The sequence below is a fragment of the Phyllobates terribilis genome, unplaced genomic scaffold, assembly GCF_046119375.1.
Source record: "Phyllobates terribilis strain yellow unplaced genomic scaffold, ASM4611937v1 Scaffold_10__3_contigs__length_209671492, whole genome shotgun sequence".
NCBI classification, from domain to species: Eukaryota; Metazoa; Chordata; class Amphibia; order Anura; family Dendrobatidae; genus Phyllobates; species Phyllobates terribilis.
In genome coordinates this window covers 125,273,530-125,294,659 of record NW_027362770.1, presented here as the reverse complement: position 1 = coordinate 125,294,659, position 21,130 = coordinate 125,273,530, and the positions used below count along the sequence as shown (strand labels likewise).

General features: G+C 42.7%; 1 protein-coding gene across 1 annotated transcript in view; it reads left to right on the top strand.

Moving 5' to 3' along the window:
- MGAT4B (alpha-1,3-mannosyl-glycoprotein 4-beta-N-acetylglucosaminyltransferase B) overlaps positions 1-21,130 on the top strand; it is a 462,068-nt gene that overhangs the window by 420,080 nt on the left and 20,858 nt on the right. Inside the window, exons 10-12 of the mRNA XM_073649763.1 lie at positions 3,957-4,064; positions 5,584-5,777; positions 8,166-8,244. Coding sequence (XP_073505864.1) covers positions 3,957-4,064; positions 5,584-5,777; positions 8,166-8,244 — 381 coding nt within the window. The remainder of the gene's footprint in view (positions 1-3,956; positions 4,065-5,583; positions 5,778-8,165; positions 8,245-21,130) is intronic.

Here is a 21,130-nt window from a genome sequence, read left to right as displayed (position 1 = left end):
ATGGACACCTTTGCTTTTCTTCAAAGACTGCATCCAGTTGCGGACACGCCGTAACCATCTTATGTGTTTTTCTTATAGTATTGTTATTGTTATACTTTGTTATGTTTTTCTAAATGTGTTTAGTCCCGGAGTACTAAATTTCACTAGGGGGGAATGTGACACCCCAGGGGTCTGGTTGCCACAGTGATAGAGATATTATGTCTGAGAGCAGGTGGGAGGTCCTTTGGTCAGGGATCCTGTGCATGCCACACCTCCTGCCCAGTCTTGGGAGGGGAAGAACTTCCCCTGTATAAACCCGGGGCTGAGGCAGGGTGAGTCAGACAAGGAGAGTGGAGACAAGAAGCAGCATAGGAAACAGGAGAGTTCCAAGGAGTCAGGGGCTGGCAGCTGCAGCGCTCGCCCTGACTAAGAAGATTCTTTACCGGACCCGGAGTCCGAGGCTGTGGGGACTAACTTCTACCCAGCAGCAGAATCCGTCAGGCAGGGGATTTCAGGTCCTCTGGCCCAGAAGCCCGAAGGCACGGTCACACGCGTGGGACCAGCACCGCCATCGTGGAGCGGAAGCCATTAGAAGGCCCCGAGTCACCGGCCATACGGGTGAGCACCACACGGTACACTCAGGGACGTGGGCTACTTACATCAGCTTCTAGCAAGGTAGCCAGAAGAGTACAGTCAGTTTGGGAGGCCTACAACTACGCCTGGCCAGGGGAGATCCCATCTGCTCAAAGACTGACCAGGCCCCGTTTGCTAGCAAGTACTCCGGGAGGGTCTGTCGTTGTTACCAGTAAAGACCCTGAACTACACCGTACCGTCTCTGAGTGGTTCCTGCTACCCCCATCATCCACGTCGGCTGCCCTGAGGCCATACCCCTCCCGTTGGGGGTTATACTATCACGCTGCACAATCCTACCACCGGCCTCAGCGGTCTGCCCTGCAGCAGCAGCTCCCTGGCTGCACTCAACGGGTGGCGTAGTCCTCAACTATTTACTACTAATAGACTGCCGTCTAGTTTGACTCCCTGGGCACGGACCGGGTCACCGCCACGAGACTACAACCCTCCACTGATCCGGCTCCGGGTAGGCTCCCGCGTGCGCAACGCAGCGCGACACAGGCCCAGGGGCGCGTCACATACAAACTCCTTACAGATGTTGTCCTTGGTGTCCAGCCCTGCAAAGCAGTAGTGCTAACCACTGAGCCACCGTGCTGCCCATATAGGTAAATTGCATAATTTGCTAATTTAAACTTATGTCATTACAATTTCATCAGCTAGCCACATCACTTTTTGATCGTGAGCTGCTCTTTTTACTGTCTGCCTGTGACGGTAAACCAAGTCAGCCAACCATAAAAGCACAGTTCTTTTTTTTTTTATTCTTCACCGTCCGTTCATCTTTTGTATGCTAGCGCTGTATTTATTAATTTACAATAAGAAGGTATTTTATCACAGCCTATGGGCATGAGCGTCTCTCTTTATTGAAGGAAAAAAGACTTTATCTTAACAAGGAATCCTAACCCCGAATTGTTCCTTCACAGATTTGAAAAAAAAAACCCTACGGTGTCTTGTTCCATCTATCTTGTGTATAACCTGAAATTGCTGGAGTCTCTTTGATGCAGCTTTCATGGCGGCCTGCACAACGTATTTGGTCATCTGTGTATAAAACCTTATTCACCGTAGTAAAAAGTACAAATTGTCTCACCTGTAAAGAAGAAAAACAACTATGTGGCAGGTGAAACCCCTTGGAGGTAGATACCCTATAAGTGTATGTTGGACCCTTTAACGAGCCTTGCAACATGACACACACACAGTCGTTTTCCTATGGATTCCACTTGGACCCCACCTGGAAAGGAGTTGCAAAAATGAACACAATGCACAGCAATGTAAAATCCACATCACTGTGAACATGTTCAGTCTTTTGCTGCTTCTTTTAACCCCGTCAAGGTTCTGAAATCATGAAGCATTTAAAAACAGTAACATGTTCATTCTTTAAGTGGCTCATCTCTTTGTAGCTGAAACAGAAGACGTAGGCTCCGCCGCTGCAGAATACAATGACAAAACCACCAGTGAAATTGCTTAAGGAAAAAGACCACAGGCTTCGCCCAGGATAACCTTGGCGTCTTAACCCCTTCACCCTGGGCCATTTTCCGTTTTTGTGCTTTCGCTTTTTGCTCCCCTTCTTCCCAGAGCCATAACTTTTTTTTTCCGTTAATATGGCTGTGTGAGGGCTTATTTTTTACAGGACGAGTAGTACTTTTAAACTTCACCATTGGTTTTACTATATAACGTACTGGAAAACGGGGAAAAAATTCCAAGTGCAGTGAAATTGTAAAAAAAAAAGTGCAATTCCACAATTGTTGTTTTTTTTTTACCATGTTCTCTAAATGCTAAAACTGAAATGTGATTACGATTCTCCAGGTCATTACGAGTTCGCAGATACCAAACATGTATAGGTTCTTTTTTATTTAAGTGGTGAAAAAAAATCCAAAGTTTGTAAAAAAAACAAAAAAAAAAACGCCATTTTCCGAGACACGTAGCGTCTCCATTTTTTGGGATCTGAGGCTGGGTGAGGGCTTATTTTTGGCGTGCCGAGCTGATGTTTTTATTGATACCATGTTGGTGTAGATACAATGTTTTGATCGCCTGTTATTACATTTTATTACAATGTTGCGGCGACCAAAGAAAAAAGTAAAACGGACGTTTCAATTTCTTTTCTCGTTACGCCGTTTATTGATCGGATTAATTCTTTTTATATTATGATAGATCGGGCGATTCTGAATGTGACAATACCAAATCTGTGTATTTTTTATTTTATTTTTTATTTTGAATGGGGAGAAAGGGGATGGTTTGAAATTTTAGATTTTTAATTTTTTTTTTATATCTTTAAAAACATTTTTTTTTACACTTTTTACTTGCTGCAATAGTCTCCTTACCCATTACTTACGATTGCTTGTGCTACACATAGCATGGCTTCAGCCCTGCTATGTGTAGCAGAAATGCTCATCTGCTATGACAACCACAGAGGTCTTTTGCAGACCCCGGGTTGTCATACAAACACATCGGCGCCTCGCAATCATGTGACAGGCGCACCGATGGGCGGACTTCCAGCACTGCCATGTTAAATGCCGCTGTCAGAGATCGACAGCGGCATTTAACTTGTTAACAGCCATAGGTGGATCGTGATTCCACCCGCTGCTGTTAGGGGCACATGACAGCTGATCAGGTCAGCTGTCATGTGCCTGAAATGATGCAGGCTAAACGCCGGAGCCTGCATCAAAAGGAGGGAGACCAGATAAGACATATATATATATGTCATATGTCAGAAAATGGTGAAGGATGTTTTGTGCTCATAATGTAAGGCCAACAATATTGACCAAGACAGAAACCCGTCTGCAGATGGCTGTTTTAAAGCAATAGCCCTTATCAGTACAGAGCAGGGTCGGACTGGCGGTATGAGACACTCCTTGACCCAGCCTTGGGGGAGGGACTGTTTTTTCTTAAGAAGCTGAGCTGAATATGGAGTCTTTTGACCATGCCCAGTAACTGCTGATGATGTCTGGCTTGGTTTAGACATAGTTATGAAGAGCAAGGTTTGTAAAATTGCTACCCAGTAATTTTTTAGAGTAGTCACCTTTGTAGGGTGACACCAGCAAGTATTTTTTTCTTTATGGAACAGATTTGCTTATGCCTGTTTAAAACTAGATCTCCGTGAGATTTCCGTTATATATCTTAACAAGACAAATATGTGACACAAAAAAATTATCACATTCAGGTTCTGCTAATTATGTGTAAAAACATTTGTGTCTCGTCTGCGAGCTTTGTGCCATATGGGATGTGGTGTTTGTAATGCTGAATAATGTGGCGGGTGGTGATTACCAGTTTGCTTGCTTTCCTTACACGTTGGCGTTATCTGACCTAGACATAAGCACAGCCGCCTGCTAATAATGAATGCTTTCCATTTTCAGAAGCACTGCGACAGACAAAAGGCAAACCTGAGGATTCGGTTCAAACCCTCTCTGTTCCAACACGTCGGGACCCACTCTTCTCTGGCAGGAAAAATTCAGAAATTAAAGGTATGGAGAATCGCATGGGTATTTAAGTTAATATTTGTAAAAGTTGGAGATTTGTTAAAGGGGTTGTCCTGTTTTAACTTTTATTACTACATAGGCACAGCAATATAATATAACAAATTTTTAGGTTTTGTTCACACATCATGGTTTTTTCAGTGTCCATTTTCTGCAACAAAACCTAATCTCTTGCCAGGAGGTTGTTCAGGATTTTTGTTGCTCTTTTCTTGCTTTTTTTGCTTTTTGTTTGGTGCTTTTTTTCAGCTTTTTTCTCACTGTCCTTTTGTCTCTGTTATGCATGTACATAAAGTTCAGTAAAAAAAAATCTCATTCTGGTTTAGGTACAAAAACACTGAAAAAAACATGATGTGTGAACATAGCCAAAGTTCAGCTTTGCTTCCGCCACAGAAGTATGAATACAGGTCACCAATGCAAGACATATGTGAAACCATATTAATCAGAATTTCAAATGTAACAGTGGGGGGAGGTGAATTGTTCAGGAACAGTTTACCTAAGACACTGGCAGTGCATTGAGTTTGTATGACACTATATATTTTCACACTATGGTCTGCCATTGAGTTGCTCAGGACATTGTTCAATTTCACACCTCCCTGGGCCACAGGTATTGTTCAATCTCACAGGTAGCTTAGCCAATGTTTACGCTTTACACATCACTAATTTAATTACACTGTACTAATGCAAAGGACCATCTCCATGACCAAGACAAGATGGTAAAATCACAAAAATAAATGCGTTTCACATACTGCTGTACTTGCTTATTTTCACTAAAAACGCAGCAAAACCTGATAGCTATGTTCACACTAGGCGTTTTTTCAGCGGTTTTTTCATTACCCATTACTTCCAATGGGTGAAAAACACTGAAAAAATGCTGAAAGAAGTGACATGCTCTATTTTGCAAAAAAAAACGCCAAGCACAAAATCCTGAACAAAAAAGTCATGATGTGTGAACTAAGAATTCTGGAATCTCATAAACTTTGCTGGTACTGCAAAATATAGCTGAAATTTTTCATAAAAAACGCTGAAAAAAACATGATGTGTGAACATAGCCTTTCTCCGGTCCACTGCGTTCGATTTTTGTTGAAGAGCTGCAGCGGTGATGTCGCATCTACAGCGGTGATGTCGCATCTACAGCACTAGTAGCCACTGCAACCAATCACTTGGATCAGCAGCTCTGCCAAAGTAAATGGCACGAGCTGCTGAGCATAGTGATTGACTGCCACACTGTCAATGTGACATCACTGCTGCAGCCAATCAACATAGACTGAAGTGGCAGTGGAGAGGCATCTTTGGACCAAATAAGGGTCAGTAAAAGTCCAGTTTATTATACACTGGCCCTTAGATATTACACTATCGATACATTATCTCTCCTTTTGTTGAGAATCTTGTACTGTTCTGATCATTGTGAAAGCTGATCATTGGATTTCCAATATACTCAATGTAATTGATGGTCTATAGTAAATATATTATACATTTCTCACCAATATAACTTTGTCGTCTCATTCAGGACAAAGATTTTGGTAAGCAAGCTCTCCGAAAGGAACATGTGAATCCAGCCGCTGAAGTCAGCACCAGCCTAAAAACGTACCAACATTTCACCTTGGAGAAGGCTTACCTGAGAGAAGATTTCTTTTGGGCATTCACACCAACAGCAGGAGACTTTGTACGCTTTAGGTTCTTCAAGCCTTTACGGGTTGAAAGGTTCGTAAATAGTAAGACTTATAGTATGACCAGGATGATTATCTCCTCTGTTACTCTTCATTTATATGTGAATGTTTCTGGAGTCAGGTCTTAAAGTACTTATTAATTTAGCCTTGTACTAAAGAAGCCCATCCAGCTGTGTTATAGCTTTATGTTATGACTATGTTGGTCTAGATTTCCACCTAGGCCACCATTGATTTCCTGAACAGAAAGGATGCAGCACCCTGATGACCACCTGAACGTTTTGGTCTCCTATTTATTTTCTTGCTCTGGAAATTAATGGAAGTTCTGGCTCACAGATCCATTTTGGAAGATCACTTTTGAGCAGATTTTCCCTTTAAAAAGAGGAACTGTTTTAAAGAGATTAAAATATGCGTGAATGAGTCTGTAGGTCAGTAGGTTTGAGAGTGGACAAGGTCCCATATTGATTTTAGAGGCCTCCATAAATATTAGATGAAAGTTGTTGGAACCTGCTAACCATCGAATGTGTGTGAGGACCTCCCAATTCTTCCCTGACATATGATGTCAGAAATGAGAAGGATCAGGCAGTTGGAATTCCAATGCCCAATCCTTTTGTATTCAAGAAAAGCCCCTTTCAGAGGTGTCTGACAACGGCTTTCTCCTTGTTGAAAACATATGTCCTTGGGGCCAAGCCCAGCACTTATGTGTGTGAGGGAGCAGGCGGCCGACAGCTGCCTCAGGTGTATGGACAACTTAAAACCCCTATACACATTAGACTGATGGCCAAACCCATCTACATCAATGGATTCAGCCTACAGTCTGTGTATGGGCACCTTGGACAATTGATTGTAAAGTGAGTCGGGATCCAGCATCTCCGATTTTGGACTGCCAATCCTTTTGTTCTCCCTGAAATAAGTGAGCGGTAGACATATCTGGCTATGGCGCTCTCATAGATGGCACAGGAGCACTCTGCTGAGTAAGCGCTCGTGTGTAAGGGAGAGACTGCTGAGAACTCTGCTGGCCGAACAATCGTTCATCCGACAGCCACCTAATGTGTATGGGAAGATTTAGACTCTGCTTAGATAGAGCAGTGAGGCTATGTTAGGTTATAGGTTAAACTCTATGGACTCATATCCACCTTCAACCTTAAAAGTTATGAAACTAGATTACTTTTGAGTTTTGCATCGGAAGTATACTTTTGGGAGGATATCCAGATGTGTACCTCCAAAACACAGCTCCTTTGTATGACAATGTATAGATGTATGCTGTCCATAAGCTTAAAAAAAAAAAAAAAAACCATAACGTACCATGCGCTATAGTGTTTTTTCCAGATGTCTCTGCAAAGCATGTTTATACTGTACAGTAGTTTGCTAGCCGAAAACGGCAGTCTCTTGGTCACTTTCCCAGCTCATAAGCCAGTCATGTTCACATAATGTGATGAGAACTGAGCCCACGTTGGGTGGACAGGCGTGGAGACCCTCATGAATATATATTTCTAAATATTTGGTTAAGGAATACAAGTGAATTTACTGAAGATTCGGATGCATGACGTACAGAAACCTGTGTTTTCATCCTGTGTCACGTGTGTCCCCTAGGATATATTGCCTTTCTCTGGGGGTTACATGCACTGCTCTAATACTGTGCGGGGTGCGGCACACAGTCTCATCATAGCTTTAATTTATCGAGTTCTTCACTTCGGTACACTAAGAAACGTATATCGGAAATATCTCACACAGGGCAAAATGTATGTGTTGTGTATGATTATGGTGGAGAAACACAAAAAAACTGTTAAGCACCCATATTCATATATGCCACAAATGCAAAAGCTAAACCTGAGTAATAGAATATGTCTGCACCCGTGAAGTAAGCGTATTCCAGGTGTCAAGCATTTGGTAAGTGTCTGAAAATTGCCTGAAATGTTTAAATGAAGTTTTCAGGTTCTTCTTGATATCGCTCAGCAAATGTTTGCACAGCTTTTACAGTATTTATCTAGCTTTTCCGACTCTTCTCTTATAAGAACCTGCCTTAGAATTTAAATAAAGTGGCTCTTAAAGCCTCCTAAAGGCTAATCACACAGTATGGTATTAACAAACATACTGCTATTAATGCAATACAGCGAAGAATAGCGTAAGTGGTGGTAAAAGCAAATGTACCGAGACTATACGCTGCTGTTATAGAAACATTCCACCGTCTCGCTTAAAGCTGCGGAAGTGAAAGTTTTCCAGCATTACAACTTTAATACAAGGCGGGGATCAGAAGGGTTGTTTTGATTGAGAAGTGCCGGCTGTGGATGCCGCGTCTCCTCCTCCTCCCTAAGATACGAGTTAATTAGACTTCAAGAAATAATTACTTGTTATCACGATATCGACCTTCATCCGTCTTTGACTTGAGAACTCCATTCTTAATTTATTTATTTTTTTCCTATAGGTATTTTTTCCGAAGTGGAAACATAGAGCACCCTGAAGATAAGCTTTATAACACAACCGTGGAGATCCTGCCTTTCGATGTAAGCGGCTGATATATGTGCACTGCTTGGGTCTAGATTTGGAGAATTATTATTATTTATTTTTAGAGCACCATGTATTTCATGGTGCTGTACATGAGAAGGGGGGTGACAATATTTATATACTAGCTATTGACCAGTTCTACACCCGGGTGGCGAGCATTTTTATTGGTATATGGTCTCCCATGCTGGTATGTGCTGCCCCCCTCCTGATATTTGTGCTGCCCCCATCCTGTCCCCACCATCCTATACTGGTATGCGTGGTACCTCTCACCCCAATCCTGGTATGTGTGGTACCCCTCACCCCAATCCTGGTATGTGTGGTACCCCTCACCACAATCCTGGTATGTGTGGTACCCCTCACCCCAATCCTGGTATGTGTGGTACCCCTCACCCCAATCCTGGTATGTGTGGTACCCCTCACCCCAATCCTGGTATGTGTGGTACCCCTCACCCCAATCCTGGTATGTGTGGTACCCCTTACCCCAATCCTGGTATGTGTGGTACCCCTCACCCCAATCCTGCTATGCGTGGTACCCCTCACCCCAATCCTGGTATGCGTGGTACCCCATACCTCATCCCTATCCTGGTATGCATGGTACCCCATCCCTATCCTGGTATGTATGGTATTCCTCATCCTGGTATGCATGGCCCCCCTCATCCGAATCCCGGTGTGCGTGGCCCCCCTCATCCGAATCCCGGTATGCGTGGCACCCCTCATCCCCCCAATCCCGGTATGCGTGGCACCCCTCATCCCCCCAATCCCGGTATGCGTGGCACCCCTCATCCCCCCAATCCCGGTATGCGTGGCACCCCTCATCCCCCCCAATCCTGGTATGCGTGGCACCCCTCATCCCCCCAATCCCAGTATGCGTGGCACCCCTCATCCCCCCCAATCCCGGTATGCGTGGCACCCCTCATCCCCCCAATCCCGGTATGCGTGGCACCCCTCATCGCCCCAATCCCGGCATGCGTGGCACTCTTCATCCCTCTAATCCCGGTATGTGTGGTACCCCTCACCCCAATCCTGGTATGTGTGGTACCCCTCACCCCAATCCTGGTATGTGTAGCCCCCGCATCCCTTTCATGCTGTACACACATCCAAAAAAAAAAACCACTTATACTCACCTTTCTTCTCTGTGCTCCAGCGCTGCTGCGTCCTGTTCTGCCGGATGCCGGGGAGGAGCGCTGCGCCAGAGCACTGCGCTGTAAAATGGCGCCGGATAGCACTATGCGCATGCGCCGATCCGACGCCTCACTCCTGCCCCAGTCTCCGGCAAAGAGAGAGGCGCCGCGGCAACGCTCCTCCCGGTCAGGTGAGTATGTAAGCATGGCGCCGGAGATCGCGGTATGCGTTCAGTGTCTAGACATACCAGCGATCTCCGGCACCATACACCTCCTCTTACCTGTAACGGCTTCAAGCGTTCTTCTGTCTGGACCCAGACTGCGTGTCACGCATTCGCAGTCTATAGAGGCTTCAGACAGAGGGACGCTTGCTGCGTTATATTATAGATAAATATTGAAGCTCGTCAAGAGAATGCCAAGAGTGTGCAAAGCAGTCATCAAAGCAAAAGGTGTCTACTTTGAAGAACCTAGAATATAAGACATATTTTCAGTTGTTTCACACTTTTTTGTTAAGTATATAATTCCACATGTGTTAATTCATAGTTTTGATGCCTTCAGTGTGAATGTACAATTTTCAAAGTCATGAAAATACAGAAAAATCTTTAAATGAGAAGGTGTGTCCAAACTTTTGGTCTGTACTGTATATATAATGTGTTTACCTCTAGTCGATGCAGCAAATGTTGACTCTTTAAATATATATTTGTCTGATATCTCCCAAAATATTCACTTATGCTATAATAATCCCACGCCATATTTAAACTCTAATTTAACAGGTGTCTCTACGACTCGCTCGTCAGTTAGTAATAATTGGCCGTCACTGCTCGGGGTTAGATATATTAGTCTGTTGGGCTTATATATCTGTGATCCTAATGTATGATGATTGTCTGAAAATTAGTGGGTGACAATTTTATTGCTGACCATCAACCTAAAATCATCATCAAAGAGGAAAATGGCACTTCCATATTGTATATCAAGTATAAATCTTCTTTATTGAATTTCCATTAAAATCGTATTAATTGTAAGACTACTGACACGTTTCTGGCCTTATGATTGAATTTTTAAATTTGGAGCTTTCACTCCAACAGAATGTAGCATCAATCCAGAGGTAAGGTAAAAGATGCTATTTCGTTCATACAGTGTCTTAAAAGGTTACGCGTTTCGGGGATCTGCTCCCCTTCATCAGACCAAAAACAAGACCTCTCTGGAGAAAGGAAAGCACGCCAGGAGACACCAGGCATCAGCACTCACTATGGTCCCCCTTACCCTGGGATAGGGTGAAAGGTGCTTTAAACAATAATATAAAGGTGTGCACCCCCTTGTTGGGTACTTCTGCTCTATATGCTAATTTATCGAAACGTATTACAAGAGGTGTTGTCATCTTTTTATTTTACATAATTTGAATCATTCTTCTGTTGAAAAGAACCAATTATACATGAAAACAAAATAAATACTAATTGAAATCCTATGTGTCACCAGCTCTCATAAATAAGTGACAGCTCATACCTGGAATTCATCCCATTCGCCTGTCTAGTATCTAGTTCTAGTATCCAGTATACGTCCTTCGATAATAGTTGTCTTTGCCAGTCGCCCCCTCTTGAGGGAACCATACAAGATACTAGACCGGCGAAGGGGATGAATTCTAGATATGATCTGTCACTTATTTATCGATTGACGGTGCTAGTGACACATGATTTCATTTAGCATTTACTTTGTCTTTGCACATGATTGGTTCTTGTGTTTAGAAATGTTTTCCCACAATTCTATGATTCAGACTACGGCTAAGGGCAGTACTGTGGCCAGAAACGCGTCAGTAGTTTTACAATGTGGACTACAAACTGTTGATATGATTTTAATGGAAAGTCGATAAAGAATATTTTTACTTTCTAGAAATTATGGAAGTGCTCTTTTCCTCTTTGATACTGCTGTAGAAAAAAGGCGATTCCTGATCACAACTTTTTATTATGGCCACATTTCCTGAATTCTGGTGAGTTTCAAGCTTTTGCAAAATTACTAGTCCCAGCATGGCTACATGTTTGGAGACTACTAATCGATCATAAATGGTATACCTTTTATCTATCACCTTTGTTATATACTTTGTATTCCAGGTGAGGAGGACTTACTCCATATCACACTCAGGCTATGTGCCCACGATGCAGAAATGGTCCGGATTTTTCCTGAGCGTTTCTGCATCTCCCTGGCAGAAAAAACGCATGCGGATTGTACATGCGGATTGTACATGCGTTTTCCTGCCAGGGACATGCGGATGTGAAGCGTTCTTCATTTGCATTTCCGCATGCAGGTTGACAAGCGCTTTCCAAGCGATTTTAGCATCACTTGGAAAGTGCTTGACAACTTGGTCACACTATATAAATCCATGCAATCGGCATGAATTTATATAGTGTGACCCTAGAGAATGTAAAAAAATAAAAAATAAATCTATACTTACCTTCCGATGGCCCCCGCAGTCTTGCTTCACTCGGTGCTGAATGCCGGCAGATCGTGGTACACTGAAAGCCCTGCCGACGTCAGCATCGCATGACCCGTCACATGACTATGATGTCAGCGCTGGTCCTTCAGTCCATCGCGATTTGCCGGCATGAGAGGAGGAGCGCACCGTGGGCCGCCAGAAGGCAAGTATAATATTTATTTATTTTTTTTTTTTTACAGGTTCTCTGGTACCTGGGTCCGGAGGAGAGTCTCCTCTCCTCTACACCCGGATACCATCCGCACATTGGAACGCATGGATTCTGCATCTACATATACAGTGATGCAGAATTCATGTGTTCTAATGCAAGTCAATGGCGGCGAAAACGCAGCACTTCCGCAAAATAATTGGTAGTGCTGCGTTTTTTTCCGCAATGATAATCCGCAGCGGAAATTTCCGCAGGATGTGCACAGCACATGCGGATTATCATTGGGGAACATGGCAGGTCTTCTACCATGCGTTTTTTAAGCGTTTCTGCAGCGTTTTTGCCGCTGCGAAAACGCTTAAAAAAATGCATCGTGGGCACACAGCCTTAGAGAGTAACTGCTGTTTTACTTTTTTGACATAAATCAATAATACACATAACAATAAGAAACTTTGCAATGTATCTTATTAGAGAAATCTGCTTCTTTCTTCTCCTGGACTGATCATTCATTTTCAAAATTCTCAATTCACAGGTAAAATGTCTTCAATGAATTACAGATGTCTCCATTACTGAGATAGATGGCAGTTGGTGCTCATACAGTTCTATGAAGAATTTTAGCTGTAGAACTCTAGCTCCTCCCTCCATAGAATTTTAAAAGTTCCAACCGTCCTCTTAATTCACTCATGGGAAAATCTGTCTAAGTTGAGTACAGACTGTACAAATTTTAGCCTTGGATTGAGGGCTAAAGATCAATCCAGGAGAAAGAAGCAGATTTCTGTGATAAAATATATTACAAAGCAGATTATTTTCAAGTGTACTATTGTTTTATTAAATAAAAATTAAAATGATGGATACTCTGCTGGGCAAATAGTGACTTTTATGTCCGTCCCACTATCTCTGCCTGAGAATGCTCTGACCAACGATCCCGCCTCCTATGGGCGACATTTAGATAAATCCCAAACCCTCTTAGTCCTGAATTGGCCAGATTTGTGTCTGGAAATTTGGGATAGTTCTGGAGAATTCAGGACCGTATTCAGTTTCACACATATAGGAAATCCTTACTGGTTTTGAACCTTAAAGGATTGTTCCAGGAATAAAACATTTGAAGCCCATCAGTGTTCAATCTGGGGGGATCGGACCACCATAAATTAGAAGAAATAGGCCATGGCTCTCAGGTACACATTGCTTTGCCTGATACTGTTTTCCCTGATTTGGGCTGAGTTGCGGTACCAGGCAGAACATCAAGTGCCTGGATAAACGTGAAATGGGTCAGTTAGCTCTGATCATTGGTGGTCGGACCTGTAGGAGTATGTCCACATTGGTAAATCTGAAATTTACGTGCGAAAAATCCGCTGTGTATTACTGAATCTGCAAAGTGGATGAGATTTTACTAAATCTATTCCACTCTGTCGAAAAACTCTGCAATTTAATTAACCCTTCCATGTCGATTGTAAATCCACAGAACGCCCAATTCTGCTCTGGATTGCCCCCGGGGTTATATCCTAACTGCTTGAACATTGATGGTCTAAGTTATGATCTTTTTTTCTGTACTTGGAAAACCCCTTTAGTTTGTTTTGTACAAGGAGGGATCTGTTTAGAGAGTGATAAGTATCCGTACAGCACAAGCAACTTGTGAAAGAAGAAAATCTGAAATTCCATGTATAATTAGCTTGGTAGGTGAGAGGTCTGTGCTGAATCAGAGGTTTTCTCCCATGGAAATCAAGTGGAAGTACAACTTCCTGTAAAGATGTTCCGGACAACATGTGCTCAATGTGGGGAAATGCGTTCTGCAAGTGTTGAGGTTTGGAGGTCAGCCAGCATCTGGAAAAACGAAGCTTGGCCTACTGTGGATGGGATTTATGTAACAACCAGTCACTTTAGATTTGTGTGAGTTGCTTTTCCAGAGAATTATGAAGATAAAAATTGGCTGTAACTATTACTGCTAAGGAAAAATAATGTAGCTATTTAATTTCTGTATATATCTTTATATCCTGCATAGACATAGTTTGGAAAGATAGCATGTTGACTCCTAGGAGGAGCAATGGAGCTAATAGCACACTGTGTTATTAAAGGGTTTTCCAAAGATTGAAAGTTGGCTTCTCTCCATAGGACAGGAGATAATTTGCTGATTCATGTTGGTCCAACTGTTGGGACAGCCATCGATCCTGAGACCTGTGAATAGAGTTGATGTTGAGCATGTGCACTTGTGTTTCATTCATGGTCTGTGGGACTGCTGGAGAACAGCGCTGAGCAGTTTCCAGATATTCCTTAGAGAATGAATGAAGCAAAATTGCACATGCTCGACTTCTGTACCATTCAGAAGCCCCGTTCTCAAACTTTGTGGGGGTCCCAGTAGTCAAGCTCCTAGGATAGGAGAGAACTTTCATTCTTGATAAACCCCATTTTAGTAAGTTACACAGGAAGCCAGTAAACATCATAGTGTATACCGGGAGATATACAAACCCAATTCCAAAAAAGTTGGAGCGCTGTGTAAAATGTAAAGAACACAAGAATGTAATGATTTGTAAGTCCCTTATAACCATATTTTATTATTATTATTATTATTATTATTTATTATAGCACCATTTATTCCATGGCGCTTTACATGTGAACAAGGGATATACATAGCAAAAACAATTACAATAATCTTGAACAAAACATGACTGGTACAGGAAGAGCGAGGACCCTGCCTGCGAGGGCTCATAGTCTACAAGGGATGGGTGAGGATACAATAGATGAGGGTAGAGCTGGTCGTGGAGCGGTATGGTGGAGCGATGGTTAATGCAGGTTGTAGGCTTGTCAGAAGAGGTGGGTCTTCAGGTTCCTTTTGAAGGTTTCCACGGTAGGTGAGAGTTTGATGTGTTGGGGTAGAGAGTTCCAGAGTAGGGGGGGATGCACGGGAGAAATCTTGTATGCGATTGTGGGAAGAGAAGATAAGAGGGGAGTAGAGAAGGAGATCTTGTGAGGATCGGAGGTTGCGTGCAGGTAAGTACCGGGATACTAGGTCAGAGATATATGGAGGAGACAGGTTGTGGATGGCTTTATATGCCGTGGTTAGGGTTTTGAACTGGAGTCTCTGAGCAATGGGGAGCCAGTGAAGGGATTGACAGAGAGGAGAGGCCGGGGAATAGCGGGGGGACAGGTGGATTAGTCGGGCAGCAGAGTTTAGGATAGATTGGATGGGTGCACAACAGATCATAGACAGAAGAAGAACTTTGGACATTTTTCCATTTCATTTGAAAAAAAACCAACTCATTTAGAAAATGGTTGCAGCAACACGTCTTAAAAAGTTGGAACAGGGCCATGTCTGCCATTATGTAGCATCTCATCCTCTTTTCACAACAGCCTGTAAACGTCTGGAAAGTGAGACCAATTGCTGGAGCTTTGGGAGAGGAAAGTTGCCCCATTCTTGACTGATGTAGGATTCTCGGTGTTCAACAGTCTGGGGTCTTTGCTGGATTTTTCGTTTCATAATGCGCCAAGGGCAACCAATATTGTCTTTCGGCCTTGTCCCTTGTGCACATGGATTTCTCCAGAATCCCTGAAGCTTTTAATATGTACTGTAGATGGTGGGATTTTCCAAGTCTTTGCAATTTTGCATCGAGGAACATTTTTCTGAAATTGTTCCACAATGTTGCAGTTGTTCAGATTGGTGAACCTCTGACCATCTTTGCTTCTGAGAGACTCTGCCTCTCTAACATGCTCTTTTTTAAACACAGTCATGTGACTTAGTTGAAAATTGATCCTCCAGCTGTTTTTCATTAGCACCACTTACTTTTGCAGCCTATTGTTAACCCAGTTCCAACTTTTCTGAAATGTGCTGCTGCCATCGATTTCTAAAAGGTTTAATTTTTTTCAAATGAAATGGAGAAATGTCCAACGTTCAACTGCTGATCTGTGTTCTGCTGTTAATAAATTACGGCTGTAAGGAATTTCCAAATCATTCTTGTTTCCTTCAAATTTTACAAAGTTCCTCAACTTTTTTGGGAATTGGGGCTGTAAATCACTAGAGGAAGCCAGTAAATAACTTAGTGGTGTTTTACTTGGAATACACGGTACTATGCAGTTTTAGGCTGGTGTTGAAAAAAATGCTCCAAAGCAAGACTGCTTTCAAAAATAGTAATGTTAATAGTTTATTTTTATCAATTAACAAAATGGAAAGGGAATGAATAAAAGAGAAATCTAAATCAATATTTTGATATCGATAGTGATCTATATCACTAGAGGAAGCCATTAAATACCATTGTTCATACCAGGATATACAGCGGGTGAAATGAGCATTGAACACGTCAACAATTTTGGAAGTAAATATATTTCTAAGGTGCTATAGACATGAAATTCTCACAAGATATTGGTAAGAACTCATCCAATCCACACAGGCAAAGAAATCAAACCATAGATGTCTGTAAATTAACTTGTGTAATAATGAGAAATGACACAGGGAAAAAGTATTGAACAGATGATGCAAGAGAGGTGCAAAGTCTGTGGAAAGTCATGACACTAGCTGAAATCAGTAATTAGAAAGCAATCCTGCCACTTAGTGAAAAATAATGTCACCTGGTTCAACTGATGGCCTATGAATATGTGTCTCATTATCAAGGTGCCAAACAAAAAACATCTCATGATGGGTAAAACTGGTGAGCTAGGGTCCGTGTCCATGCTCTGGTACTGAATAGACCCGTGTAAGCAGAGCTCCTGGTATCCTAGACAGTAATCCTCCATTAATCCCTACATTTTGTGGTTTTAACTGCATTCTATCAGTTTCTGAGGGGAGTAAGTGCGTTGTGAGGAAGCTTCTGATGCCCAAAGACCCCTGTGCTGCTGTTGGGAGGACCTCGGCCTCAAGCGCGCTTTGAGGTTAGGGCAGCCATCTTAGGTGCCATGTCCTGGTGGTGTGAGAGGAAGCGAGATAATGGGAAGAGGACACGGCGAGGCAATACTTAACCTCCGCGTAAAGGTGCTTCGGATCCCTAACTGTGAGGAGTGCTTTGCTGATTCCGATGGAACCCGTGGGAATACGATTGTATTTACTCAGAGACTGATGCTTGTGCATACAAGGCGCTGCAGAGGGGGAGAAGTCGTCTCTGGCTGTCTGAGCTGGGTCCCGAGTTCTGCTATGACCCAAAGCAAAAGGATGGGTCAGGAAGATGGAGGGTCTCAGACTGGGTCCCAATATTACTCCAATATACCAGCTGACTGGTATTTTGGATTCATTTGCCCAGGCCGAGGGGCTTGCTGGATCTCCGAAACCTATTCGATGGTGGATGCCTACAACAGTGAGCTCATCTAGTTTTCTGCTTTCCCAAGATGACGCCTACGCGTCTTGTAGGGAGAGACCAAAAGATGTTTCGGTGGACATAGCGGCCAAGCTGGAAAAATATGCGCATAATGCCCACTCAGAAGTCTCTGAGCGACAGAGGTCGGGGTGTACCTACAGGGGTTGCAGAATACATTCCCAACAGGATATCTCTATTTGGCCTTGGCACAGGAGGAGGTGGAAGATGATGGTCCCCTGAGCCAGCCCAGTCCTCTCAGCAACCTTCGATGGCAGGTAAATCTCCTAAGGGAAATGAATGGAATACTAGTGGAACACTCCTAGGCGAATCCCCCTCCTATAATACGACATGATTTCCACAAAGTTGCGGAGCGCACTATAACAGTCGAGGGGAGAGTTGGCGAACTGGAGGATGCGCAACCCCCCCATTCATAGGGACATTCAAAGTTATTTCCAGGCCGTGGCCGCTCTACTTGCTAAGGTTGACGACTTGGAAAACTGTCAAAGACGCAATAACATCATGTAATGACATCATGATACCGGAGAAGGTAGATGATACCGGAGAAGGTAGAAAAGAATGACCCCGACAGTTTTTTTTTGAGAAATAGCTGATGGACACTTTTGGAAAGGAGATCCTCACTCCTTCGTTTGCGGTAGAGAGGGCACACAGGGTCGCCACTATACCGGGACCGGTGGGTAGTCCACTGCAGACCCATTTTGATCAAAATCCTACATTATAAGAATCTAAACATTATTCTATGGAAGGCACAGGAGAAACAACACATTACTCTTGGCGGGCAAAAGATTTTTCTTCACAGATTTTTCATTGGAAGTCCAGCGCAAGAGAGCCATGTTTCTAGATATCAAAAAAGAATGTGTGCACTGGGTCTGCAATACTCCATGATCTATCAAAGGATGCCCTTAGATGGTTGGACACTAATGAGCATCAGATCTGTCAAGAAATGAGGGATGGAAGATTTTAAATCTTAGACGTTTTCAATGGAAGAAGCTGCTTCACTTACATAAAATATGTACTACACGTCTGGGTTTTTTTTATTTTTTTTTTTAAGTTTGAGTTAATATAAGCCTGAGGTCCTGGTCTTTTCTGAATATGGACTTTTCTTGACACCTGTTTTTTTTGGGTGGGGGGAGGAGGGGTTCAATAATAGAGTGAGCTCTGTTTTACATGCTTTAGATGTCTCTTTTTTAGTTTGTTCGCTGGTTGGTCACACTCGGCATGATAGCGTATTGGATGGCTAGATGCTATCTTGAGTCCCGGTCTTTAAGGGTAGATTTACGTCATTTTGGGTGAAGTAAAGTTCTGGGTTGGGATGGGTCTTCTCTTGGTGTGCAAATGTAAAGATTTCTGGGTATCTTCCAGTATGACTGCCTTGTGTTATGATGCTTTGTTAATATTTGCCATTATTTTTTTTTCCTGCTACATGGGTTGAAGTGTCTCTTGTGGAACATCCGGGGAATGAGAGACAGTGCTAAACGACACGCAATTTTTGAATACATTAGGAAATCTAATTCGGCGATTGTTGGACTGCAGGAGATACACATGACAAATTAGTCAATTAATACGCTACATAGACCTTGGATGGGGTATGCTTTACACTCTGTGTATTCTAGTTACTCTAGGGGGGTTTAGTCTTTTTGTGCATAGGGGAATTCCCTTTGAATGCATAGACTCATTCACAGATGATGGCAGGTTTGTTGGAGTGCGTTGTACAGTGTCCCACTTTGAATGTATCATTGTTGTCCTATATATTCCCCCTCCATATTCTAGCACCCCACTTAAAAAAAAATTCTAGTAAAACTCGGTGGGTGGCCTGATATCCCTTTAATAATCATGGGTAACTTTAATAATATTTGTAATCCTCATGAAGATAAGTTTACGGGAGGGAAAGACTATATACAGTGGTGGCCAAAAGTATTGGCACCCCTGCAATTCTGTCAGATAATACTCAGTTTCTTCCTGAAAATGATTGCAATCACAAATTCTTTGGTCTTATTATCTTCATTTAATTTGCTTGCAAGGAAAAAACACAAAAGAGAATGAAGCAAAAATCAAATCATTGATCATTTCACACAAAACTCTAAAAATGGGCCAGACAAAAGTATTGGCACCCTCAGCCTAATACTTGGTTGCACAACCTTTAGCCAAAATAACTGCGAACAACGGCTTCCGGTAACCATCAATGAGTTTCTTACAATGCTCTGCTGGAATTGTAGACCATTCTTCTTTGGCAAACTGCTCCAGGTCCCTGATATTTGAAGGGTGCCTTCTCCAAACTGCCATTTTGAGATCTCTCCACAGGTGTTCTATGGGATTCAGGTCTGGACTCATTGCTGGCCACCTTAGAAGTCTTCAGTGCTTTCTCTCAAACCATTTTATAGTGCTTTTGGAAGTGTGTTTTGGGTCATTGTCCTGCTGGAAGACCCATGACCTCTGAGGGAGACCCAGCTTTCTCACACTGGGCCCTACATTATGCTGCAAAATTTGTTGGTAGTCTTCAGACTTCATAATGCCATACACACGGTCAAGCAGTCCAGTGCCAGAGGCAGCAAAGCAACTCCAAAACATCAGGGAACCTCCGCCATGTTTGACTGTAGGGACCGTGTTCTTTTCTTTGAATGCCTCTTTTTTTTCCTGTACACTCTATGTTGATGCTGTTTCCCAAAAAGCTCTACTTTTGTCCTCAGACAGTTCTTTTGTCTTCTTTCTTTTCTCCATGCTCAATGTGGTACACACAAGGACACAGGACAGAGGTTGAGTCAACTTTAATCCATGTTAACTGGCTGCAAGTGTGATTTAGGTGCCACAAGTAAGTTACAGGTGCTGTTAATTACACGAATTAGAGAAGCATCACATGATTTTTCAAACAGTGCCAATACTTTTGTCCACCCCCTTTTTTAGGTTTGGTGTGGAATTGTATCCAATTTGGCTTTAGGACAATTCTTTTTGTGTTTTTTCATTGAAGACAAATTAAATGAAGATAATAATACCAAAGAATTTGTGATTGCAATCATTTTCAGGAAGAAACTGAGTATTATCTGACATAATTGCAGGGGTGCCAATACTTTTGGCCACCACTGTACCTCCATTTGGGCGTCTTACTAAGGAAGTGGGCTTGATAGATATTTGAAGGAAGAGGTTCCCCGCCACAAGGGCCTTCTCTTGTGCCTTGTCGACAAATCAATCCCTTTTCATGAATAGATATGGTATGGTGTAACACCTCTATGGTACTGTTTTTGTCGGATATTGAATATGCCCCTAGGTCCTTGTCGGATCACTCCCCTCTAATGGTCCAGATGCCGGTAAATCTTATTAGGGCTAAACCCTCCCTTGACTGGAAACTTAATCCCTTCTGAATCAAACTTATTAATTGTGACAACGTCAGGGGGAAATTGTGGGATTTTTTAGATTAATTTGGGTTCAGCACCAATTAATGTGCTATGAGATGCTATGAAGGCTTTTCTTAAGTGGTCCTTATAAGTGAAATAAAGAGAGTAAAAGACAACTCTTGGAAAAAATTGGTGGAACTGGAAGATAGAGAAGACTTCTACTACTACTTTATATACTAAATAACCTGGAGAATCTGATAAGGGGCCGAAAAGCAGTTGAGGTCATTTCAGCTGGAACAAGCCGATAACAAGCGTATGTTCTTTAAAGCAGCAGTTTTATGAGGAGGGAGATACAACTGGCCTCCTATTAGCCAATCGGGCAAAGGCTTAGAGGGAAAACGCTTATATTTTTCATCTGACGGATAGGGGGGGCGGGGGGACATCTGTACTCAAACTTCTAAAATACTGGAGATTTTACACGACTTCTACTCCAGCTTATACTTACTCCTCC